At 31.3% G+C, this 24,217-nt stretch overlaps 1 protein-coding gene across 4 annotated transcripts; it reads left to right on the forward strand.

Annotated features, from left to right (window-relative positions):
- Window positions 1-1,960: 1,960 nt before the first annotated feature.
- On the forward strand, window positions 1,961-23,939 carry LOC108905322 (trafficking kinesin-binding protein milt). Of its 4 annotated transcripts, XM_023454139.1 has the most exons (15): window positions 1,961-2,098; window positions 2,220-2,324; window positions 9,338-9,414; window positions 10,026-10,275; window positions 10,587-10,703; window positions 10,856-10,986; window positions 11,043-11,341; window positions 11,403-11,687; window positions 11,815-11,943; window positions 12,062-12,271; window positions 12,326-12,636; window positions 12,694-12,938; window positions 16,583-16,627; window positions 20,145-20,349; window positions 23,351-23,939. In XM_023454139.1, exons 1-15 carry the CDS (start codon window positions 2,077-2,079, stop codon window positions 23,581-23,583), a joined length of 2,664 nt encoding a protein of 887 aa, XP_023309907.1. In that variant the 5' UTR covers window positions 1,961-2,076; the 3' UTR covers window positions 23,584-23,939. The 4 variants fall into 4 exon arrangements, with proteins under 4 accessions (XP_023309907.1, XP_023309908.1, XP_023309909.1 ...); XM_023454140.1 differs by lacking the exon at window positions 16,583-16,627 and having other exon boundaries at window positions 11,800-11,943; XM_023454141.1 differs by lacking the exon at window positions 16,583-16,627 and having other exon boundaries at window positions 1,962-2,098.
- Window positions 23,940-24,217: the final 278 nt, after the last annotated feature.

Here is a 24,217-nt window from a genome sequence, read left to right on the forward strand (position 1 = left end):
AGTTCCTGGACTAAATGTATTTTGTATGGATGGAATTTATTCTTCTTCAAAATAGTTTGTATGCTAGTTCGATTGATCCCAGACACAGACGCCAGCTGCCTCGTACTTAATGTAGGATCAAGATGAACTTGTCCCAAAACTGCAACTTCACTAGCTTCGTTAACTATAGGTTCTTCAATTTCTCGTTTTTTATTGGCTACGTTCCCTGTCTCTTGAGATTTTTTTACAATCTCTAGAACATACTTCCTCCTGACATGTCGATCTTGATGTTGTTCATTAAATAGCTGAGCTGTTCTATTCGCACATTTATTGTTCATAAAGTAAAGCGAAATGAGATCTACCCTTTCCGCAATGGAATAAACCAGTGTTTAATTTTCAAAAACATAATTAAATAAACTATCAACCAACGCTTCCAAATAAAACTAGAAAATAATTTGAAATCCACAAATTTTACGTTCATTGTGTGTGTATAGCATTCATTTCTGTTTTTTTACAATTGTGTTTTTTACGAAAGTGATAATAAATCACCAAAAACCAATGTAACGCAAGAAATACTAAATTTATACCATTGGCGTACTTAACTCGAATGGCTGACTTTTTACCGTTACTCATTGTTTGTACATAAGTTTCAACTTTAAAATCAAAATTCTTAATAAGTATTGGGTGGAATTATAAAATTTAAAGTCTATTGTAAAGAGAATTGTAAGAGCTTTCAAAAGAAATATTACTGAACACCCAATGCCATTTAAATCTTTTGGGGTGATGCTTACCCTTGCTTGGGGGTGAAAGTAGCGGAGTCAAAAATCTAAAATCGACGGGTCTGAGCGTTTTTCTACAATCTTGACGCAGTTCCTGAAAATGGCTCTGTTTCGTTTTCATTTGGCCACCCTGTATACATTTTTTTATGACCGAATCAAAATGAAAACTAATAGGTTTCAACACTGTTTCATTTGTTAAAAATCAATTCTTATTATTTATTTTCAAATGATTAAAATTAGTTAATACATATTTTGATAATTTGCATACCTCCTTTATCGTTTAAATTATCATATACTTTGTAAATTAACGTACTTACACATCATTAATAAGAAGATAGTATTTTGCTAAAAGAACTTATATAAATTTTCATAAAAATGCGCCTATATTTTTTTCGGATAATGTGAAAATAAGGCGCACTTTTTAATACACTTAAATTTTTTTGAACGTCNTGTATTTGTGCGTAGAGCGGAACACGGCTTGACAACAGATTTGACCTATGCCTGCTATTACAACGCGTATTGCCCCTTACTGGCATAATGTAGATTAATGCTGTTTATTTATTTGATTGTCGCCACAAAGCTTCCGATGTCTAGTCGTAATATAAGTGAATATAGGTTACTCTTTGATATATGTAGTGAAAAATACTGTCGATACTCTTGTAACATTTAGTTGTTCTTTCTTAAAAACGCCAAAATGTACTATACACATACTTCTTTAATCTGTGCAGCAATCACAGTTTATAACAATTGTCACATAACTACAACGCAAAATTTAATTTCGGCATACCTGGACGATTTGCTGAAAAAATGGAAATTGTTCTAAATTTTAATTTGCAGAGTGCCCCTGAAAAATTTTGCCAGTTGTACAAAATTTCGTCGAATTACAAACGGGCAAAAGGCTATGTTAAGAGTGAAGTTGATTGGAAGAAAAGCAATGTTGTCATTGACCAGACCTGTAAAAAAATTGTTATCTTATTAAAAAATACAAATTGCATTTTCAATGTATTCACCGGCTAAAATTTAAAGTGTTAATAAAGTAATATTTCAGTTATTGGTATATCGTTAGTTATAGCTTCGTATTAGTTCAACTGTACTTGCTCAATAAACAATCTTTATCGACCCAACATAAACGTGAACCTTGACTTTGGTTCAATAAAAGTGTCACTCGCCATTTTTAATTTAATAACCGTTGCATATTCGCGCGAACAAGTACCTTATTTTTGCACTACCTCCAGAAAAGTAAGCCTTCCAAGGTCTAATTTTTATCTACACGCTGCACATTATATTGTTTACTCGTCTCCACTTCTATTTTAGTAATATGGTGTCTTCTGATAATGCAGGTATTAGTTTTATAGAGATAAGTGCGAGGAACAGTTGTTTAGTTTTATAGTGACGTTACAAAGTCATTTTGGATGTTTGAAGAACGATGAGGAACTAGCCAGTGTTTTCTTTTTGTTAAAGGTTACGATAATCAGGATTGGTTCATCCCATCTCCCGCCCTGGAAATAGACGAGGCCGATTTGAAGTTGTCACCGGATCAGATCCGAGAGACATTGAACTATTTCCGTAAGTATTTTTGTTAGAATATTTGATTTAACTGCGACTTTAATGTTTTTAAAGGTTACATAACGCGTGCGTTTAGGCAGTGGATAATTATTAAAATGAAAGTTGAAATCTTAAAATCGGTAACAGTGGCCGAAATTTCTGTCTGTATTTCGAAAGACAAATCAAACAGTTTTATTGATTATATTTTTTTTATAACAGACAGCAAACATGTACTTTATAACCTTGTAATACCGGTCAAAATAAAGTTCTCTCTTAAAAAACAACTGATACTAAAATAGAAATGTTCATTTTAATCCTTTTAAAAATATTAGATATTATTAAAACACAATTGGTAAATAATTTGGTAGGATTTTTTTATTAATTATCATTATATTTTGTCGACGATTATTGGTTAGATATTTACTATCCATTGTAATGGGTTTTACATATATTTTTTTATGACTGAATCAAATTGAAAACTGATAGGTTTCAACACCATTTCATTTGTTAATATTCAATTCTTATTATTTATTTTCAAATTTGCATACCTTCTGTATCGTTTAAATTATCGTATACTTTGTATACGATAACGTACTTACACGTATTATTAACAAGAGGATTTTGCTAAAAGAATTTTTATAAATTTTCACAAAAATGACCCTATATATTTTTTTCGGATAATGTGAAAATAAGGCGCACTATTAATACACTTGAAGTTTTTGAAAGGGCTTCCTTTCCTTCTCGTTATCATTTTTGTTTGTTCATAGTGACGTTTTTATTATAAATATTTGTACGTGTATATCTGCATGATGAGTTGCTGCACGTAGGTTTTTTGTGCTCTTAAAATTTTTGCAATATTTTATCACCCTTATGGAAGTCAGATATAGATAATTTATTAAATTAACAATAAGATATAATTTTTTAATTTAAGTTTACTTTTTAAAGATTGTTTAGTATTATTTTTGCATCTCTTGATAGGTACGGAGTAATTAAAAATTAAGCGGTATCCTTTGACAAGCGTACTCTCTTCGTACAAATAATAAATGTTCATATTTACAAGGGTCTGCAAATTTTTCGTTGCGAAGATGCAAGGTATTTAATTTTTCCAAGAAATGATGAATATCGTTAACGTCATCCAAAGTAATNTATATTTTTTTCGGATAATGTGAAAATAAGGCGCACTATTAATACACTTGAAGTTTTTGAAAGGGCTTCCTTTCCTTCTCGTTATCATTTTTGTTTGTTCATAGTGACGTTTTTATTATAAATATTTGTACGTGTATATCTGCATGATGAGTTGCTGCACGTAGGTTTTTTGTGCTCTTAAAATTTTTGCAATATTTTATCACCCTTATGGAAGTCAGATATAGATAATTTATTAAATTAACAATAAGATATAATTTTTTAATTTAAGTTTACTTTTTAAAGATTGTTTAGTATTATTTTTGCATCTCTTGATAGGTACGGAGTAATTAAAAATTAAGCGGTATCCTTTGACAAGCGTACTCTCTTCGTACAAATAATAAATGTTCATATTTACAAGGGTCTGCAAATTTTTCGTTGCGAAGATACAAGGTATTTAATTTTTCCAGGAAATGATGAATATCGTTAACATCATCCAAAGTAATGTAGATATTTAAATCAAACTTGTCACACAGTATGACTATATGAATTTATGTGAAGCTCTTCAAGCAACCAGTGCTCCAAGTTATCAATCAATACTTTGTTATCTACAAAATTGCATGTCGAGACATTTTCATGTCCATTATCATTTCATGGAAAATTTGATTTTTCTAAGGTGAGTGAATGAGTGAACATTTTGCATCTTTAGGCCAAAATTACATGTATTTTTGCTAGTTTCGACGTTCCATAAATGTATAATTTTAAGTTTTTGTATATATTCTACATTTAGAAAAGATTTACACATGCCCATATTAGTATGAACTTTTTACTTTATTTTTATGAAGGAAAAACGACTCTAAAATTATGTCTCTTAATTTTGATTCACCCTGTAAAATAAATCCTAGAACGAACAAAAAAGTTGTTACTAAATAGATATATCCGAAAAATGAATGATCTAGATGAATAGTTTGAAAATATAAATGATTGAAAATATTAATTTTTTGTTAGAAACTATTATTCTAGTTATATGTATAGGTAAATAGAATTATGTATTATTCCCTCAATTATCACTGTGAAGATAAAAATTTATAATTTGTAATTTTTTTGCTATACCAGTTGATGATGGATTCGGGAATTATGTAAAACTTTACAGTAGCATTTTTGTTATTGTTTCGATCTCAGTGAATTTGGATATGACACAAAAGTGTACTTTCGGACAAAAAACAAACATTTTCTACACTTCTAATCAAGGCATATGACATTTTTAAAGGCCAAAGAAAAAGTTTCAATAAATAATATCTCTATTTTTTAAAAACGTTTCTTTTAAATTTCTTAAAATAATATTAAATTAGGGAATGATTTCTTTTTTATTGCAAGCTTGGGATTAATAAATGTCTATTGCATTCACAATGGCAATTCTACCATGTTTATTATGTTGATCGGTGGCAGGTTCAATATAGGCCAATAGTAGTAGCTTGTAAACGTAATCCTCAATACAAATACACTAGATTTAATTGCAACCGTTCATTACTCCCAGGGGATAATCTAAGGAATTTTAAGAACTACCTAAAATCAGTCACCCTATGCTAGCTCAAAGATAGCGCCCGGAAAATTCGGTTTGTGCAAATAACTTGTTGTTCCCAACATAAAGCCCAATATCCCCCCTCCCAAAAAAAGATGCAGTACTTTTTAAATGCCGGACAATAAACTCTAATTCTTTGTTATATCCTTTTCAGTTTCCAGTTTATTAATTTTCAATGTTCATGTACTATACCCAAAGTACATAGTCATTGTATTATTTCAATAAATTTGTTATTTATTTTATTTATTAACCTTTTGGAGGTTAAAAATTATTCATGAAATTTCAATTTCATAGTACTTCAAGCAATCAGATTTTACAACTGTCCTTTTTAACTTTTAGAACTAACTTTTTTTTTTAAGAACTGCCTTTTCGGTTGGAACTAACCCTTTGATTATGCGCTGCGTTAGCCTCAATTATACAAGTGTATGCACTAAAGCAAGTTTTGAGAAAAACATGAATTAAAAAATCGTCGTAAGTTACGCTTTGGAAAATCAACATGTTGCCTTTCTAAAAATATTTTTTCTCATGTTTTAAGCATTTCAAAAAACACATGCAGCTATGTTATCATTCTAAACAAAAACATAAAATTTTGTATACTGTTCCTGGGCTTCGTCCTTATTTTAATTCAAATAAACATTTTGTTTAATAAAAACTAACTTTTCGTTTAACTTTTTATAAAATATGTATTTTTGTATCTGAAAAGAATTATTTCACTAAAGAACTTTCCAAAAAAAAAGAATACAACTTCTGCATTTAATGTAATATACAAGGTGATTCACAAATTGTGACCAAAAATGGAACCTCGTATTCTTTGGTGAATTTTAAGAGGAAGTTTTCCTATACAGTTTTTATCTAGGACGCTTCGTTAAAAAGATACAGATTTTTAAAATTTTTTTAAATAATTTAAAAACCACCAAGTGAAATAATTTGAAATTGGGCACATGTATTTACGTAAATACTGTCCAAAATCTGAGGGCTTTTTGTAAAATTTACATGTTCCAGTGGCGGAGATATAGCCATGTATTTTTTGGCTGTGTCTTTGCTGGAGTACCCAAGAACTCCTCAGCAAATTGACAGCGCCATATTGTTATCACTTCTTCCTATAACGGCTACACTTCACAGTGAGCAGTATGCTTGTCCCGTACTGGATGAGATGACAGTTAAATTGTAAACATTTAATTTACTTTTGTAATAAAATTAACTCATTTCAGCACGTGGACAGCTCATAATACTTTGTAAATCGAATACTGAAAATGTATCCACATTTTCTTCAAACTATGAAACTCTAAATATTGTATTTAACGTTCAGATAATTATGTATTTTTGGTTCCTGGTAGCTCAGGATGTAAGACGCTTCTCCGTGGAAGTAAAGTCTAATAAAACTTAGTAACAGTAACTCTGAAAAGTTGAGATCACAAAATATGCAACTTACAACAGTATAATTTTAAGGAAGATAATGAAATTATGACACGGATGGTGTTACAATATGTAGTGCCAGTACTGTCACTCAAAATTTATATAAAGAAATACGTTGTAGCAACATCGAGGTGACATATTTAGAAGTTGGACATAACCTTATTTGCAATAAAGTTGCTACTAGTAAATAAACGTTTATTTCGTCTAGATGTCTTATGAGATTATACAATAAATATCTTAATACAGATAATGTTCGGATATCTGCCACGTTTGGAAAAAATCTAGGCTAAATGACTGATCAGTCACGGACTGTTAAAAATACTAATAGCTTTGTCTGTCGTGCATATTTAAATTGTACTTATTTATTTATTGTATATTGTATTTATATTTCATAGAATCTTTCGAATCTCGATCTGACTTATGTCTGCTCCCGATTGCAGACGCTTTTTGCGCGACTATCGATCCGTGTCGTTGCGCCCCGTCTGACCAAACGAACAACTCTGCTCATCTGGTGTGCTTTTTACCGGTCCGAACAAAACAAAACTTCGAAGGAAAGGAAGGTTAACCTGCCAAGGGAAAGTTTTTTAATGCAACATTTTTTGTAATTGTCGGTTCAGTGACCGGATCTAATTCTCAGCACGTTTAGAAGGCGTTCTGTGGTTTATTAAATGTGTTGTACGCCCCAAATATCATTCCGATCTAGATTTGGTAGAGTGACGAATCGAAAAAATACCGGTCCGGCTTTGCTCTAATCAAATACTGTAATGTAAGAATCATTGCCTTAAATTGCCGTAGTTAGAAAAAGGTGAGATGCTCATTTTTATTAAATTGGTGCAATGGTCATTGAAAGCACGAGATTTGCAATTGCTTACAATACGTAGAGTGATCACAACATGCGGAAACATTTCACATTTTTTTTTCTTATGTTTGCTATAAAAATTATGTCTGTTGTGGAACAGTTTGTTTGTTTTTTTTTTGAAAATCTACTACAACCTTTCGCACCACATATAAGCATTCATAGCTAGGAGCAGAATGACTTTTTTGATCAGCAAAATTTGAGACCAATTTTGGTTTTTTGTCTTTAGCATAACCAAAAAAGCATGAAATGATTGATACTGCTTTCGGTCATTTACATAAATTCATTTATTATGTCTCTTTATCTTTAGTTGCACCTTGTATCTCCGCTCAAGTACATAAAAAAATCAACACGACACTTCAGAAATTATTGTTTTTTTTTCTATTTGGCATCAATGACATCTTTTTATTACCGCATCCTATCGTTGTTTCATGATTGGCGGCGTAAAATGTAAATAAAATTTGTTGAAATGTGTCATTGATGATATCCTAGGTATCCTATTATTGTAATGGTATTCACGGAAAAAATAGAATGGTGTCGTACACCTGTTAGGGGTCGTTAAATCGGGTTAAAAGAGTCAGTGTTAAAAGATAATATTTTTCAATAATTATTTACAGATAAACAGCTTTTCGTACCTATTTTGAATGTGGATAACAGATGGATTTTTTCTGAAACGGTGACACTTATTCTGTGGGTTTATTTTTTACGCAGAATCTAGTGATATAATTTTTTAGTAACATTAACGGTTTTCGATTTACATTTTTTTAAATGGAAACCATAGTTGGTAAAAACCGCGTTAAAGATAGTGTGAAGTCAAAATTTCGGAAAGAAACTGCAGTCATCCAGAATATCAAAATTTTTTGGCTTCCAAGATTATGAAACATTACGAAATCTGTATTGATCCGAAGGTTTGCCTCAATGTCCGCGAAAATCGCAGCTATTCTATATGTAGTGCGTTGTGCAGTTAGGTTAGGTTATGTAGTATGTTGTGCATGTGCAGTTAGACAAAGCAACGAACAATTTTGTCGACTTAACAAAAATAAGTACCTACAAATTTTAAGGTTGCTAAGGTTGCTGTCAGAATCAGGCTAATATCTTTTTAAACACGATAACATTTCTCTTTAGCAACTGCGCATTTTTACTAAAAACGACAAGGAGTTGTTAATTACATTGCGGTCGATTTGTGGATGCATTTATTTATCTTCAAATTGGCGATTTTACCTTGAAGGATTATTGCTTGCTTCTCGTGTCAATATTTTTCTGGTATATTGTGGTCGCATAATTTACCGAAACTTATTTGCTAATTGACTTCTTATGTCTGTTAAACAAATTGTATAATGAAGTTAAGCGTTCTTAAACATTATGACCCGATGAGAATCAAAATTGATGTTTTATTTATAAACTGCAGTGATTCATGTCCGAGTGCATTCATTCTTTGAAAAAACATCTTACATCATAGTGAGTACATTTTTTTTTCCAGAATTTAGTCATTGCAATAAACTGTAAACTTTTTATGGCTTGTTGTTTTGTTTTACCTAGAATGTTTGTTAAATTTATTGTATTGAAAATAGTTCTAAAAAATAACTATTTTATCATAAAAACAAAACACGGTGCAATTTTTTCTTTTTCTCCTCAAAGACGTAACACCTCTTTCAATTGAAAAAAACCAAAATGATCTACTGAAATAATGAAATATAGAAATTAATGAAATAATGGACCTGTTAAGCAAAATTTTCTTATTATTTCGTTTTTTTTTCACAAAAATATAATGGAAATTTTGTTGAAAGAGTAATCATTTCCCTCTTTTTCAATTTTTTTTGTTTTAACGAATTGCACTTGGGTATTTATAAATATAAATTGGTAAGCGTAAATCAAAAACACAAGTATATTTCTATGTAGCACACATCTAAACTTGGTTATCTTATCATTAATTTATCAGCTTAAAGTATGTTATCGAATAAGTTAAATGACAGGGCTTATATTGCGAATAAATAGGAAACAGACATAGTCAAAGTGACCACATTCTGCCAGCTCTCTTACTGTTGCTGTCTGTTCCAGTTCTATGTAGCAATCGCGTGAGCCAAATGACCAAGACCTACGATGACATAGAAGCAGTCACTAGGCTTCTGGAAGAGGTAAGTAAAAATACTTTTTGACCAGTTTTTATACTTTTTATATGTTTTATATATTTTGAAAAAATATATGAAAAGGAATATAACGGGTGCACCATTTGATTTCTCATATCAAAGTCTACCATTTTTTTCTGCAGTAATGTAAGTCGTATTCAAATAATTTCACTTTTACTGAGAAAATAATTTTTTAAAGACGTAATATGACAAAATTGAATAGCACATTGTTTTATTGTTCAGTATATTTAAATGAGTTGTTAAAGGAGATACAATTAAGACATAATCCAGATAAGTGCTAGGTATTGTTTATCATATTTGATCATAATTTAAGATTAAAATATTTTTATTAATGATAAACCTCTACCTAGTAAGTGACAAAAGTGATAAATATGTTTGATCTGTTTATCATCATGTCAATAAAAATTAAAAAAGATATTCTTGTAATAGATTTCTAAGAAAGAATTAGTCCAAAAACCAATTTTTTTAATATCTAAAGTCAAATTGTTTATACTTCATTACATTTTATCTACATTTTTAAAGAAAACATCAATTTTTTGTAGTTTTAACTACTGCTATCTTTTAACGCTTTTTGCTTCAAAGGAAAACTTTTTTCGCAGAAAGAAAAGGACTTGGAACTGACAGCAAGGATCGGTAAGGAATTGCTCGCTACCAACAATAAATTAGAAAACACTGTTGCCTCCTTAGAGACAGATCTTAAGGCTGCTCATGAAAAAATCACACAACTTAGCCATGAAATTCATAAGAAAACGGAACTTATACAGATACTTACCAATGATATGGACGAATCCTGTTTCGAAAATGGGTCTTCGGGAAGGATAAATTTGGAACTGATGAATAAAAGGATATGTAAGTTTTCAAAATTCTGATGTGTATACAATTAACAATAACAATTTTGATATATATACAAATTTGTTATCAGCGTATCAGAGTTGAAAAAAAAACATACTTAACCTTTGTCTAGTTTGTACAGATGTAAAATATTTGGAACATTTATTTCAGGTTGTTAGGATTTAAATATAGACCTTTAACGTAAACCTCATCTCTCTTGTCTAGTAGAAGTTAAAGCGCTATATTTTCAATCCTATTTTTAATATTTGTGTGGTATTTTCTTCAAAACTACTTGGTTGAGGAAATATAAAAAATAGTTTCTCTTTTAGCCTCTTTGGAAGAGGAAAATAAAGCACTGAAGACAGAATATTGCCGACTAGCATCATGTGCCGACGATATCGAAGCTCAAGAAGCTAGGCTCTTGAAAGATTTAACAGGGCAGCTGTGTAAGTGTATTTGATATGTTATATTTTTCATGTATGATATATTTTTATGTAATGTGGTATTAGTACAATAGTCCAATGCTCCTAACATATCAGCATGACGTAATTTATTGAAATGTTTACGTTTGACAAAGGTTAAATAAATAATATTCCAGCATGTGCGAATTCAAGTATGGGGTACCTAGAGGATGAAATTGAAAGAACGAAAGAAGAAAGTAGGATGCAGCACGAACAGATTTTAGCTCTGCAAGCCCAATTGAATAATACCGAAGATAAATTGCGCAAGGTACTTCATTATAATAATTACAATGTCCCACGTTAACGTACATACTCTGTTTACAGGTGGTAAGTGAGAACGAAGAGTTAAGCGGCCTTCTTCAAATAACTAAGGAAAACCAAGGCAGCTTAGCTGTGGAACTATCAGAATTTAAAGCGCGTTATTACGAGGTTGAGGCGTTGCTGCGGGATGCCCAGGAACAAATTCGTAAACTCAGGAAGCGGCAGATGCCGGGTGCCAGAATTTCCTTATTTTCTTCTCTTGGCCAAACCAACGCACCGTATGATAGTCTGCAAAGCGAACTGGAAATGTCCATGCATTCCGAGCTTAGTACGGACTCGGGAATATCAAATTCCGACATTGTGTAAGTGACTTCGCACTTTTTTTTAATAAAATTCGTAATGTAATAATTATTAATTTTTCAGGCCACAGTACAAGAAAGTGTTCGAAACGGTGAGGTGCGCGTCACAGAGTTCCCTTAGTAGCGGAGACAGTTTCGGTAGCTTCCATTCCAGTATAGGCGGTTATGTGAGCAGTTCGAGCATGGCAGGTGCTGGTCCACGAATGAGCATAAAATCACAATGCGGCACCGACCTAAGACGGTTGTCCGGGTCAATATACAGCAGTAGTTCTCTGGGATATCCTAGCCTCGATTCTACCGGCCATTCTGATACCGAATCTAGTCAGACTGACTCAGAGGATGGATATCCGTAAGTGCAAGGTTTTTTTAATTTTATATACTTCTCAATTATGATTACTTTTGTTTTTTTTTTACATAGCTTCAATATATTCGTTTCTTATCCGACTTAATCTTAAAAATAGCTCCTTCTCTCATAGTGGTGGCCCGCAGAAGGGTGTACCTGGAGTTCCCGGTGCTACGGAATTGGAGGCAGCACTCAAAAGGCTGACGCCAGCAGAGGTCCTTGCAAGACGTGCCAATTTACAACATGGACCAGCGTATGGCGGGTAGGTGTACCAATTTATTCAGTAACTAAACACAGTGCTTTCAATAATAAACTCAAACATTTTTTTTGTTTAGGACTTTGCTTTGACATCTTTTTTTTATTGTACACATTTTTTTCAGGTACGAAGGTGACACTTACCTTCCATTCGGTTGTCGAACTCCAGACAGTTTGATGTCTACCGGCTCCAGTAACTACCAGGGTTGGAAGTTACCTGAGAAGCTGCAGATAGTAAAGCCCATGGAAGGATCTCAGACTTTGCACCAGTGGTCGCAGCTCGCCCAGCCCACTTTTGGTGGTATTTTAGAGGAAAGGCCGGGCGTTAAAATTAGGTACGTTGCTTTATTATAACGTTTATTCCATGAGTAATAATTTTGATTTTGTAGAGTTGGCAAAGAATTGGAAGAACTGGGCTTGGAATCGTACGCGTTAAGCGACTTAGAGGAAGACGAGGAATTTTCAAACCCCGGAAAGATGTTTGAGACTTCCGTACATACGTACACGTATACGAACAGCACTATAATGCATCCGGATGACGGGACCTTCGTGACGCCCAGTAATCGGGCAAGCAGGGTGGCCTCGGTGTGTTCTAGTATACAAAATTCGCCACCGCAGACGCCAAGGGGACTCAGCAGGCGGAACTCGTGTACTACGTTCTCGACCACTTTGGGACTCGCCAAAATGCTTAACGAAAGAGGTAAATTTACACTTGCTATTTTATTTTATCAATTTATATGTTTCTTCTATTTTTAAGGCATCAAGGCAGTTACGCCCTCTTGCGTAAACACGCCCAGTGGGGTAAACAGTTTTACCCCTACCGCCACCCCCCACAACAGCCCGGACAGTACTCCATCGTCGACGAGGTGCGGGTCTCCCGAGCCCTACGAAAGCTTGAGCTTGCCTCAGCTCATCCTCAGCTCCGTTCCGCAATTCCTCATGGGCACCGTCGGTGGCGGGGCCAAGAAGAAGACCAAACGGGGCAAGCCTGGAAAGCAAGAGGTAATTGATGTTAATTTGATGAACTTGCGCATTTTTATATTCGACATGCTTTTTGATTGTGACTAGTGGTGTGGCGGTGTCGTGGTGTTCGTTACAAGCTCTCTATTTTTCGTAAAAAAAACTTTATTTAGTGGAGGACTCGTAGAATATAAATCTACATGATTGATCTAGAAATTGAAAAATCATAAAAATTTATAATCTTAACTGTCCAACGAAAGTCTGTCAAAAATGAGCGAGAGTTGAATGACCTTTGAGTGTTTAATTCGGCTTTAAATAGAGACGTGTGTTGTTTTTTTAGACAGTGTTACAAATTACCAGTATATGATGGATGGAGATTTTTTGTTTCCATGAAGTTCCAACAGCTTTAATTTGTTAGATCACATTATACAGGGTGTAATTTTCCATGGCCATCATATTTTTATGGAGATTACCTTTTTTGACATTTGTTTTCTCAATATCTGTTGAGAAATTATTTTTACTTATTTTTTACCATAATTCTCAAACCCCGACGCTGGACAGAGTAGTGTAACGTCAAACTACCACCTGCGCTAGTTGCTAGTTTATGTCCGATTGGAAGCTACAGCATACATAGTCGTTAAGTGTCATCTTTGTTGATTCGTGTACAAGTTTATTCGTAATGTCGCACAGAAGTTTAACGATGAAGACACAAAAACACACCGTAATATCACTGAACACTGAAATAAATCTTTTTACATTACACAAAAAGAACTTGACTAAGTACCACTTTTATTTTGCTATAAAATTGCACTAATAAAACACAATATTAGGTTTTTGGAAAGAAAATCTTAAATCTTTCACAATTCTTTTTTGCTAACAAAATTTGATTGCCAGTTTCATGTTGCACCATATGCACCCTATCTTCTGGTCATTTTTAAAAAGATAGGAAGTTCAATTTGGCGGAAGTATGTTCATAAAAATTAAAATTAAGCTTCCTTAAAAACTCGATATCCTTAAAAAGTGTCCTGAAGATGAGGAGCATATTGTAAACCCTGAAACTAGTAGCCAAATTTTGCTAACAAAAAAAATTGTGGAAAGTTAGTCGTTCTTTCCAAAAACCTAATGAGGAACTGACATTTATCGATTTCAGTAAAACTAATTCTCCAGGCAAAAAACCATAAGTTATCTTTTTGTAAATCGAAAAACTGAAAACTATAATAAATGTAATAAAATGAAGCTGTGACATATTCGGGCATTCTTGCTTTGTCGAATTATTGTTGGTCACTTTTTGCCCATCTTCCGCTTTGTTGCATCACATTAGTTGGATTGATATGTAGTTTACCTAAATTAGGTAAATTTCAAAGGTCATTGACACTGAGATTCACAAACTAAGCACAGTGCTTTCTAAAATAGTAAAAAATTCTTTTTATCGAAAATGATTTTAAAAAATATTTTAAGTGTTATCAGATTAGTATTTTTATTTATTTTTTAATGTTTATTTTGTTAAACAGCAACATGATTTTGAATAAACAATTTTCGAAAAACAGTTCCAGATTAATGTTCTGGGAATCACCGACTGTTATTCTTAGTAACGCCCACTTAAAGAGTGACGCAAAAAACCTGTGATTTTCGCCCATTTTTCACAATTTGTAGAGAATTAAAAAAATACATAAAAATATGTTTTTGGTCGCAAATTACTTGTCGTAAAAAACTGAAATGAGCATAGCTTTTAGTATTTTGAAAATTTTGAAAATCACCCTTCTTAGGGGTTGGAAAAATGCCAAAAATGAAGAATTTGAATATTACAAATTGATATAAAAACTATTAGAATGTGAATTAATTATCTGATATATTTTTTTGAATTTTTACAGTTATTTCTGATATTCTCTATTTTTGGGGATGATTCCACCCCTGAGCACGCTTAAGGGTGGATTTTCTAATTCAACAAGCTTAATTTCAGTCATGAGAATAAATCTTTCTTTGTATCAATAATCATTCGATAGAAAAATTGACATGCTAATAGTTTTTATATTTATTGGTAATATTCAATTCTTCATTTTGGGCGTCTTTTTAACTCCTACCTAAATGCTGATTTTTGAAAAACTAAAAGCCATCTTCATAAACCGAATTTTTTTCCGTGTCTCTTGTGAAAATATGTTAGTTTATCATTAAGAGGCCCCTCAAAAAATCAGCTCAAAAAAAAAATTTTTAGAGGTCGCTCAAAATTTTTTAAAATTTCGAAAATCGTCAAGAATTGATTTTTAAAAAATTTTGTTTTTCGTTAATTTTTATTTTAATATTTTTCCCGTTATTTTATCATTTTCTAGGTTGAAAAAATCTCGATTCTGAAAATTTCAAATCGATATTTTAGTTTCTAAAGGTCACTCATAATTATTTTAACTTTAAAAGTAGTGTACCTAAAATGTTTTCGAGCGACCTCTAAAAATAAACATCAACGAACTAATAATTATTTTTATTGAATTTGATGAATAAAAGAATAGAAATAAGTCACGAGACACTTAAAATTTTCTCGAGGCAAAGTTTACTACCACACTGTGAGTATCAAATATTTATAATTTTTAAATTTTTTAAAATTTAAGTCTCGTGATTTATTTCTATTCTTTTGTTCATCAAATTCAATAAAAGAAAATTATGTTTGTTGATATTTATTTTATATCGAAATATCGATTTGAAATTTTCAAAATCGAGATTTTTTTCAACCTAGAAAATAATAAAATAACGAAAATAAAATTTTTTAAAAATAAATTTTTGACGATTTTGGAAATTTTTAAAAACCTTGAGCGACCTCTAAAAAATTTCTTTTGAGCTGATTTTTTGAGGGGGCTCTTAAAACATGATAAACTAACATATTTTCACAAGACACGAAAAAAAATTTTCGTTTGTTTTAGGCCACCCTACTGTATTTATTATTAACACAACAGCCAAGTATAGGAAAGACAAATAAACTTGTACAATATGTCTTTGAAATTCTATTCGTCTTACATGAAACTTTTCTTTTGTAAAAATCATTGACTTGCTTTTTATACGTTAAACTCAAAATAAATGATAAATCTAATACACTTCCTAGCTACATGGAACGTCTGTTTCTTAGGTCGTTCAGCTCAATCATTTTTAGATGGACTTTAATAACCAATACAATAACTTTTCACTTACTAATAAATACTTTTATAGGGTCTATTATCTACTATTTTAAAACTATCGAATAGCTTAAGTTTGTAAATAAGCTTTTGCATTCAGTACTGTCGAATATTGCATTTTTGTTTGTTATAAGGAGGCTATGGTAAAGCTAAACGGTCTACTAATTTTCTGTCTGTGTCGTCCTGTTATCATTTTCAGACAAGAACAAGCACTGTGGTGTGGGAAATTTGAATCCGGAATCCACCAAAATACTATGTTGTTACCAATTAAAGTATTACACTAATTAATATGTCAAGAATTATCCAACAGCTTAATATTGTAAATAAAAGTAATTCTGGTGTCTTAACTCGAACGATTATTTGCATACATTTTTTTGTGCTGCTACGTAACATGTCAGGCAGTTAATTTATTAGCGTAAGCGTTTTGCAAGGGAATTGTGCATGATCGGTGTTAGACACCAGGATTGTGTATGAGAGAACTTTCTACCATTAACTAACAATTGTTTTTCTAACACATTACTTTTACAGTTACTTCAACTTCTTCAATATCTTTTGCTATTCTCTAAAAACCAAGTAAGTTAAATTCGTATCTATCAATTATTAATACCCTTGTTTATATATTTATATAATGGGATGCTGAATAAGTTTTCATTGTTTTTTCTTGAAAATTAATGCTTTGTTTAAAAAAATCGGTAAAAAACATGTCACTGAAAACTGGAAGTATTGTCCGTCGCTAGCCACTACTTTTTCCCATCTTTCTGGTAGCATTTTCATTCCGTGTCGGAGAAACAACATGTCTTTTGAGGCTATCCAAGTGTTGACACATTTTTTAGCATCTTCTAAGACTGGAAGTGCCATTGATCAGAACAAGTGATAATCTGGTGAATATGGCGAATGTGGTAGGATTTCGCATTTAAGCGTTTCGACGGATATTGCAACATCTGGGCGAGCGTTGTCATGCTGCAAAATCACTTTGTCATGTCTCTACTTATATAACGACTGTTTTTCTTTCAATAGTCGGCTCAAACATATCAGTTGTAGTGGATAACGGTCTTCCATGATATCCCAGTAAATGAAATTTGTACACATGTAATCAAAAGGTAATTCGTTTCAGATTGAAACTTGATTTAATAGTTAGTTTAGGCAAAAATAAATAATATCTCCTAAAAGGTATCGGTTTAAAACAACAAGATCATTGTTTAAACAATGATTATAATGTAAAAAATAACAAAAACATTTAGCTGTATTAAAAAGCGTTCTCCAACGAGTTTTTGCTTTTGTTTATACTTAAAGGTTTTCAAAAAATGCTTCATTTGAGACCTGCTGAATTAAAATCCATTAACAATTTGTTTAAATAATTGCAAAAAACCAGCAAAATTTGAATTTGCTATAAATAGAAGAAAAAAGCATAAATTGTCTATAAACTGCAGTAAAAGTTGTATTTTGTTATGCTTAAGAAACCCTGAAAATTTGGTAGAAAAATATTTATTTGTTTACGAGTTTTTGCAGTTGTTACAAACAGCATTTTTTTAATTGCAAAAATAAAGCGCCTTATGAGGGCTCATTTGTTTCATCTTGACTTATATTTTCAAGATATGCAATTGGAAATTGTAATTTCATAGGCTAACCTCCTCAAAACGGCGTATAAACAAATAGTGTAATTTGTTTATAAGGTTTTTCGTTGATAACTGCGAAGAATGAATATTTTTTAAAGTCGCTTTGATATTCGTAATCCTGAAAATTTTTTACGAATTAAAAAAAAATTTAGAACCATTTTTAGCCGAGATAGCGTTTTTTTTTTAAATTCATAACTTGTTTATTTATAAACATTAAGACTTGAAATTTCGGGAATAAATCAATTAACCCTTAAACTTCATAATAACGATTAAAGATATCGAAAAAATGAATTTTATAGCAATTTTTAACCCTTTAAAAAACTTCTAATACATTTTTACACCTTGAATGTGGTTCAGAAACGTTCCAAGACTTCAAATCTTAACTGCCCAAAAATTTTGCGATATCCGGTAATTGTGGACCAATTTTAACATTTTTTTTTTAATCTGGGGTAGCGTATGAATATAATAACAACTGCATGGTCCATTTTGCAATAATTAATTATTAATTTGTTATTAATAAACTATTAATTCTGTTAAACAATTTTTTTTTCGCATTTTTTTGAGAAATAATTTTTCACAATGGTACCAATAAGCAATTTTCTTAAAAAACAATATTTTTATGTAAAAAAATTCAGGAAATGACATTTTTTATGTATAAAGTTTATTGGAGAACGCTTTTAAATACAGCTAAAAAACTAAATTTTTGGTAATTTTTACATTATAATCATTGTTTAAACAAAGATCTTGTTGTTTTAAATCGATACTTTTTGGGAAATATTATTTCTTTTTGCCTAAACCAACAATTAAACCAAGTTTGAATCTGAAACGAATTTTTTTACAAATTTTTTTTCATTTACTGGGCTATGATGGTTTTATTCGGTTTGAGCAGCTCATAATAAACTACATCCAGCTGATCCTACCAAATGCAGAGCAGAATCTTGGAATCATGGATATCTACTTTGCTGACAATGTTGACGCATAACCGGACTTGCCCCAGGATTTTCTATGCTTAGGACTATCGTAACGCATCTTATTAATCGTCAGTTCAAATATAGTGCTAACAAACTTTCCTTTTCTGCCGTTGAAGCAGCTGTTCACACGTAAAATGATGCTGTTCAACATCTCTCGGTTTCAACTCGTGCGGCACACATATCCTTGCTTTTAAATTCGTTCTTCATGAACTAATGCCTTCATCTTCAAACTGTTTTGGTTCAACATCAAAATCATTATTTTTAAAGCGTCTAAACCAATCTTTGCATATTGTTTGCGACCGAGTATGGTCGCCGTAAGCCTTAACAAGAATTCTGTGTGCTTCAACTGCAGATTTCTTTTGAATAAAGTAATGCAGCAAAATTCCCTGCAAATCCTCTTTTTTTGGCATGAAATTCGACATGTTTAACACTATATAGGTGTCTTACCATCTTAAACTACATGCTTGCAGTTCTGGTAAGGCCCTCTGTTGGAAAACAGCGAGAACTTATTCAACGTTCCTGTACTCGCACAACCGGTCAACCTTAAGAATAAGAATATTAGATGTCGAAACTTTCAAAAGAGTCCTGTCGTTCTTGTTCATAGTGTAGATAAAGGAGACAGGTTTTTTTTTGCAAGAGAAGCCGTCTAGTACTGACCCCTAAGTTTTAACTATAAATATTATAACCAAGGTTAATACATATAATTTTATGAAATATGTATAGATTTAACTATTATATAGTTTAATTAGAAAGAGAAAAGACTGTGTCTAAACTAAAAAAGATGCAAATGTTTGTTTCAAAATATAAATATTTGTCTTTGTTTATGATATCATTACCTATGTTATCGTTCTAATTCCTTGATAACTCAAGGATAGTGTTGTAATGTTCAGTTAAACTTTTTTGCGACTTAAATAAACATGTGTTATCTTTGTATCTATTCTTATAAATAAAGGATTTACAAACACAGCCCAAATATTATTTAGCTGTGATAATAGAATGACGATAATGATCTACAGCTAATCCATAGCCCTTTATAACAATTAAAAAAATATATTTAGGTATTATGATATATTCTTGTGGAGTGTAAGGTGGGGTTATTATTTTTTTTTAATAAAGCATTACATATGCATAGGACTTTTATTTTGACCTGAGAAAATAAAGCAGTGACAGCCAAAGGTAAAATAATTATACATTCAAATGAACTAATTAATTATTAACAAGGTACGATTCAAATTATCGTCTTATTTTGAACTTTGTATCAATCCATTGCTGCCAACAAAAAGTCATTGGAAGTTGAGCATATAAAACGTAAACAGAATATTATGTTAATTATAATCATCAATGAGAAAGTCGTGCGCAATCCTTACCACTCCACAATTTTTTATGCCTAATAAAAGTGAAAATCTTAAGGTATATACTTAAAACGTTAATAATTTATATTAAGAAGTACATGCTTTCTGCGGTTTGATTAGAAACTGAGTGAAATGTGTTGCTCTGTTGCAGAGTCTGGTGGGAAAAATTGAACGGATGGGAATCAGTAACCTGATGGCCAATCCGGGCGGTCTCTCCATTTCCGCTGGTCTCTACGCTAGGCCGGCTTTAACTAGTCCAATGGCACAGCTAACTTGCCTTTTACCTAGTCACAGTAGCGAAAATATCACACATATAGGTCAAAAGGTGCCTCCAAGTACAACTCCTGTTACACAAGGTAAGGTGGTTTTTGTTTATTTATTTTTTTATTTCCTGAAAATAATTCCATAGTGTTCCTCACAGTCGTTTTACCAAAATCAGTTTTTTTTTTGTTTTTCACGAAAATCCATTACAATATTGGATCACACACACCGCGTGATAGGGTAAATTAGAGTCCTTTTTTTAATTCAGTACTTATAAACATTTGTTTTCCTTTCGTACTAGTTTCACTATTATTCCATCATCAGGGACTTAGAAGAATCTGAGGTATCTAAAGAAACCTTCAGCATATAAACAAACAAATATTTTCAAGTTATGTGTAAACAACAAAGTTAAACAACTACATACTTTGAAATCAATATAGTTATACTTACAATGACAGTCATTGGAAAAAAATTGGCTGCATAAAACTTTTAATAAATGACAATTTTTGTGTAAAAATGAAAATATTAAATGTTCTTTCATATTATCATAACAAATTGAGCACAAACAATAAGTGTTTGTGATATTCTACATTTCAGTAAACAGATTAATCTGAGATAGAGGGGCATGCCTGAGTAAAATTAAAAGTAGTGGGGAATTCAATCAGGAATTTTTAAGTTTCTTTGTAATATTCAATCTAAAACGGTGTAGTTATAATAAACTTCAGTTTTTTTTGTTCCATCATATACAATACATATAGGCAAAATTATAAAGAAAAATTTGAATAAAAAAAATGTTTTTGTACACATTCAAATTGTTATGTTGGGGAAATATACAACTCACATAATAAAAACGTTTAAACAATTTTTAAAAAATCCTATTTTATCTGAGTTTTTTACTTATATCTTGGAACCAATGCATTTTGGAAGAATATTGAAGAGGAAAAAAGTTTTAGAATTGAATTTTGACCAATATACTGCAAGTAAAAAATCTTTAAATTCATTAATGATGTTGCAAAATAGCAATAATTGATGAAAAAAAGGCAAAACAATCAAGTGTTTTGGATAATTTTTTAAAAATACTTTAATTGCTCCGAGGGCATTCTAATTTTGGTAAAAAAAACTTTAAAATATAATAAAAGAACACATCAAATTTCATTAAAATTGGTTCCATAGGTTTCATAAAATAATTTTTTGAAAAAAATTTTAAATAACAGTTTTCGAATTTTCAAAAAGTTGCACAGCCTCAAATAAAGCATCTATACTTGAAAATTTTTTCCCAGAAAAATTTTGAAAAATTGAAATCGGTTGATTATGACGGCCACAGTAAATTTTTAAAGTTAACACTAATTTTGCACAATATACTGCAAGTCAAAAATGTTTAAATTTATTGCCAAAGTTGTAAAATAACAATAATTGATGAAAAAATGCAAGCTTCTTTAAAAAAAAAAAGTGAAATTCCGTTTATAGGTTCTCGAGATATAAGCGGTCAAAGTTTATTGGCATTTACCGTTAATTTATAAACAATTTAGCAATAATCTTCGATCCAGTGTCTTCGTTGTTTCGATTTCTATGCTGGAAAAAATTTTCATATCCATAAGGTATCGGCAACATAGATAAATCAGGGAAAAAGCTGTCGCTCGCACGCGCGGAAAGTGACTCAAATCGCGAAAAGTAGGGAAGGGGGCTTTCACTCCGAGACTGAATTTGGAGGTTCAAAATGCGAAGGTACGAAAAAATTTCTCTATCTCGGCTTCTAATGGACCAATTTTGATCTTTTTTTTTTTAATCCGATGTCTCGCAAGCCAAGGAATTGGAATATCGTAATGCCAACTGTCTAATTTGCACATATTTTGTTAGAAACAACGTTTATTATTTATGCATTAAATATACTGTATATTTTATCCTATGCTATTGCATTTTTTCAATGAACAAATTTGTTTACATATATATTTCAATACTCTGAATATGAATATATTTAGTTATAATTATTACAATTATTTAAATAATTTTTGTTTAATCAAATAATTTTTTTTATTTGGAAATAATATTTTTTGTTAAATACAGATAAAATTAAGAAAAATAGTACTTTAAAATTATAATTTTTGAAAAAAACTAAATTGCAAATTGATAAATGTAATCTAATTGTTTAAAAATAAAAAAGAGTTAACTTTAAAAATTTACTGTGCCCGTCCTAATCAACTGATTTCAATTTTTCAAAAATCATTTGGAAGGTTGAGCGGTGTTTTCTATGTGAAAAAATTTTCAAGGATCTAGATGCTTCATTTAAAGCTTCATTTTGAAAATTCGAAAATTTTTTATCAAAATATGTCAAAAAATTATTTTGCGAAAACTATCTAACAGATTTTAATGAAATGTGGTGTATTGTTTTATTATACTCTAAAGTTTTTTTTACCAAAATTAGAATGCCCTCAGAGCAATTAAATTAGTTTAAAAAAATTATCCAAAAAACCTGATTATTTTGCCTTTTTTTCATCAAATATTGCTATTTTGCAACATCCATAATAAATTTAAACATTTTTAACTTACAGTATATTGTGCAAAATTCAATTCTAAAACTTTTTTTCCTCTTCAATATTCTTCCAAAATGCATAAGTTCTAAGATATAAGTAAAAAAACTCAGATAAAATAGATATTTTTACAATTTTTTTAAACATTTCTACAATTTTGAAAATGTTCGGGACCTCGTCCATATCTAGGAATCTAACACTTTTATTATGTGAGCTGTACTGAAGGTAATCCAGAAAAAATTTGCTTGCCCCCTCTCACATTCACCTCAAAAGAGATCAGCCCTGGTTTACAATTAGTACAGCAAATTTGCATTGATTTTGTATAATTTGTTATTGACTTGGTGCAAAATAGAGGGCCCGTTATGAATAGATGGAATTGTTAAGAAAACCGCTTTGTAAAATCCCCAGGCATTTAAAGAGTACATATTCTCAAAAAAAATAAATGTAAAAATATATAAATACAAAGCAATAAAACTAAGAGCTTCACTTTTACATTATTACTGTTAGTTTTTTCTTTATCGTTACTTTTCAAAAATTGATTTCTCAGTAATAAAATTGTTTGTTTTAGGATCCAAACCAAAGAGCGGCTTAGGCATTCCAGGGAAACCGGGTAGCGACGCCCTGGCCCGTCGGCTAGAGCAACTTAACTCGAGGAAACAACGAAGGCAGCAGCAAGGCGGCGGCATTACCCGTTCCGACTTGGGTACGGTCTCCACGAAGAAGGCGCCCGAACCCGAGCAGACCAGCACGTTAGGAACGCTCAGCTCCCTGCTTTTCGGAAGGAAAGGGGGTCTGTTCTAAACCGAGAATATCGTAAAAGTAGGACCGTTGTAGTTCTTGCTCTATAAGAGATAGGTGCCTAATATTGTTGATTAGTCCAGTTTACAGTATTTCAGTAGTAGACTTTAACCATAGGGCACAATATATTTCAATGCAATAACGTTTCGTCGTGGTATAGTTGTGTAATATTTTGGACCGATGAATGGGCGTAAAAAAATTCTGAACAAGTGGTACGTTTATTAGATAAAATCAAAAGCTAGTCTCCAAGAATTTGGATGAGTGCGTATTATTAAAAAAATTTAGGTGAAAAAATGGAAGTTTTTGAACTTCAAATATGAAAAAAAAATGGAGCGAATTTGATATTTTGTTCGTTTTGTTCAAGTAAAATTATGACTAGCATATCATAAGTAATATGAAATTATTTCTAGACGGCTGCATTATTCATGTGATTAGGATATTTTATAAAAAAAAAAATAATGCATTGGATAGTGTAAATTCGGTTTTTTAAATCACGAGTTTATGTACACATGTTGTTTCATTTATTGTGCGATGTGTTGTCTGCAATATAAATATTTGTGAGAGGCGGCAATTAAATCACTGATTTCTGGAAAATTTGCCTTAACTTTTTTGTTTTGTATTTTTGGAACAATTTAAA

The sequence above is a fragment of the Anoplophora glabripennis genome, unplaced genomic scaffold (genome assembly GCF_000390285.2).
Source record: "Anoplophora glabripennis isolate ALB-LARVAE unplaced genomic scaffold, Agla_2.0 scaffold217, whole genome shotgun sequence".
Taxonomy (NCBI): Eukaryota; Metazoa; Arthropoda; class Insecta; order Coleoptera; family Cerambycidae; genus Anoplophora; species Anoplophora glabripennis.

Bases quoted from the DNA above. Each gene is read 5' to 3' on its own strand.
- LOC108905322 (XM_023454139.1), top strand. From the start codon at position 2,077: ATGGTGTCTTCTGATAATGCAG. The intron at 11,342-11,402 runs GTAAGTGACTTC...TTAATTTTTCAG, and splicing joins ATATCAAATTCCGACATTGT to GCCACAGTACAAGAAAGTGT. The intron at 12,939-16,582 runs GTAATTGATGTT...TTACTTTTACAG, and splicing joins GCAAGCCTGGAAAGCAAGAG to TTACTTCAACTTCTTCAATA.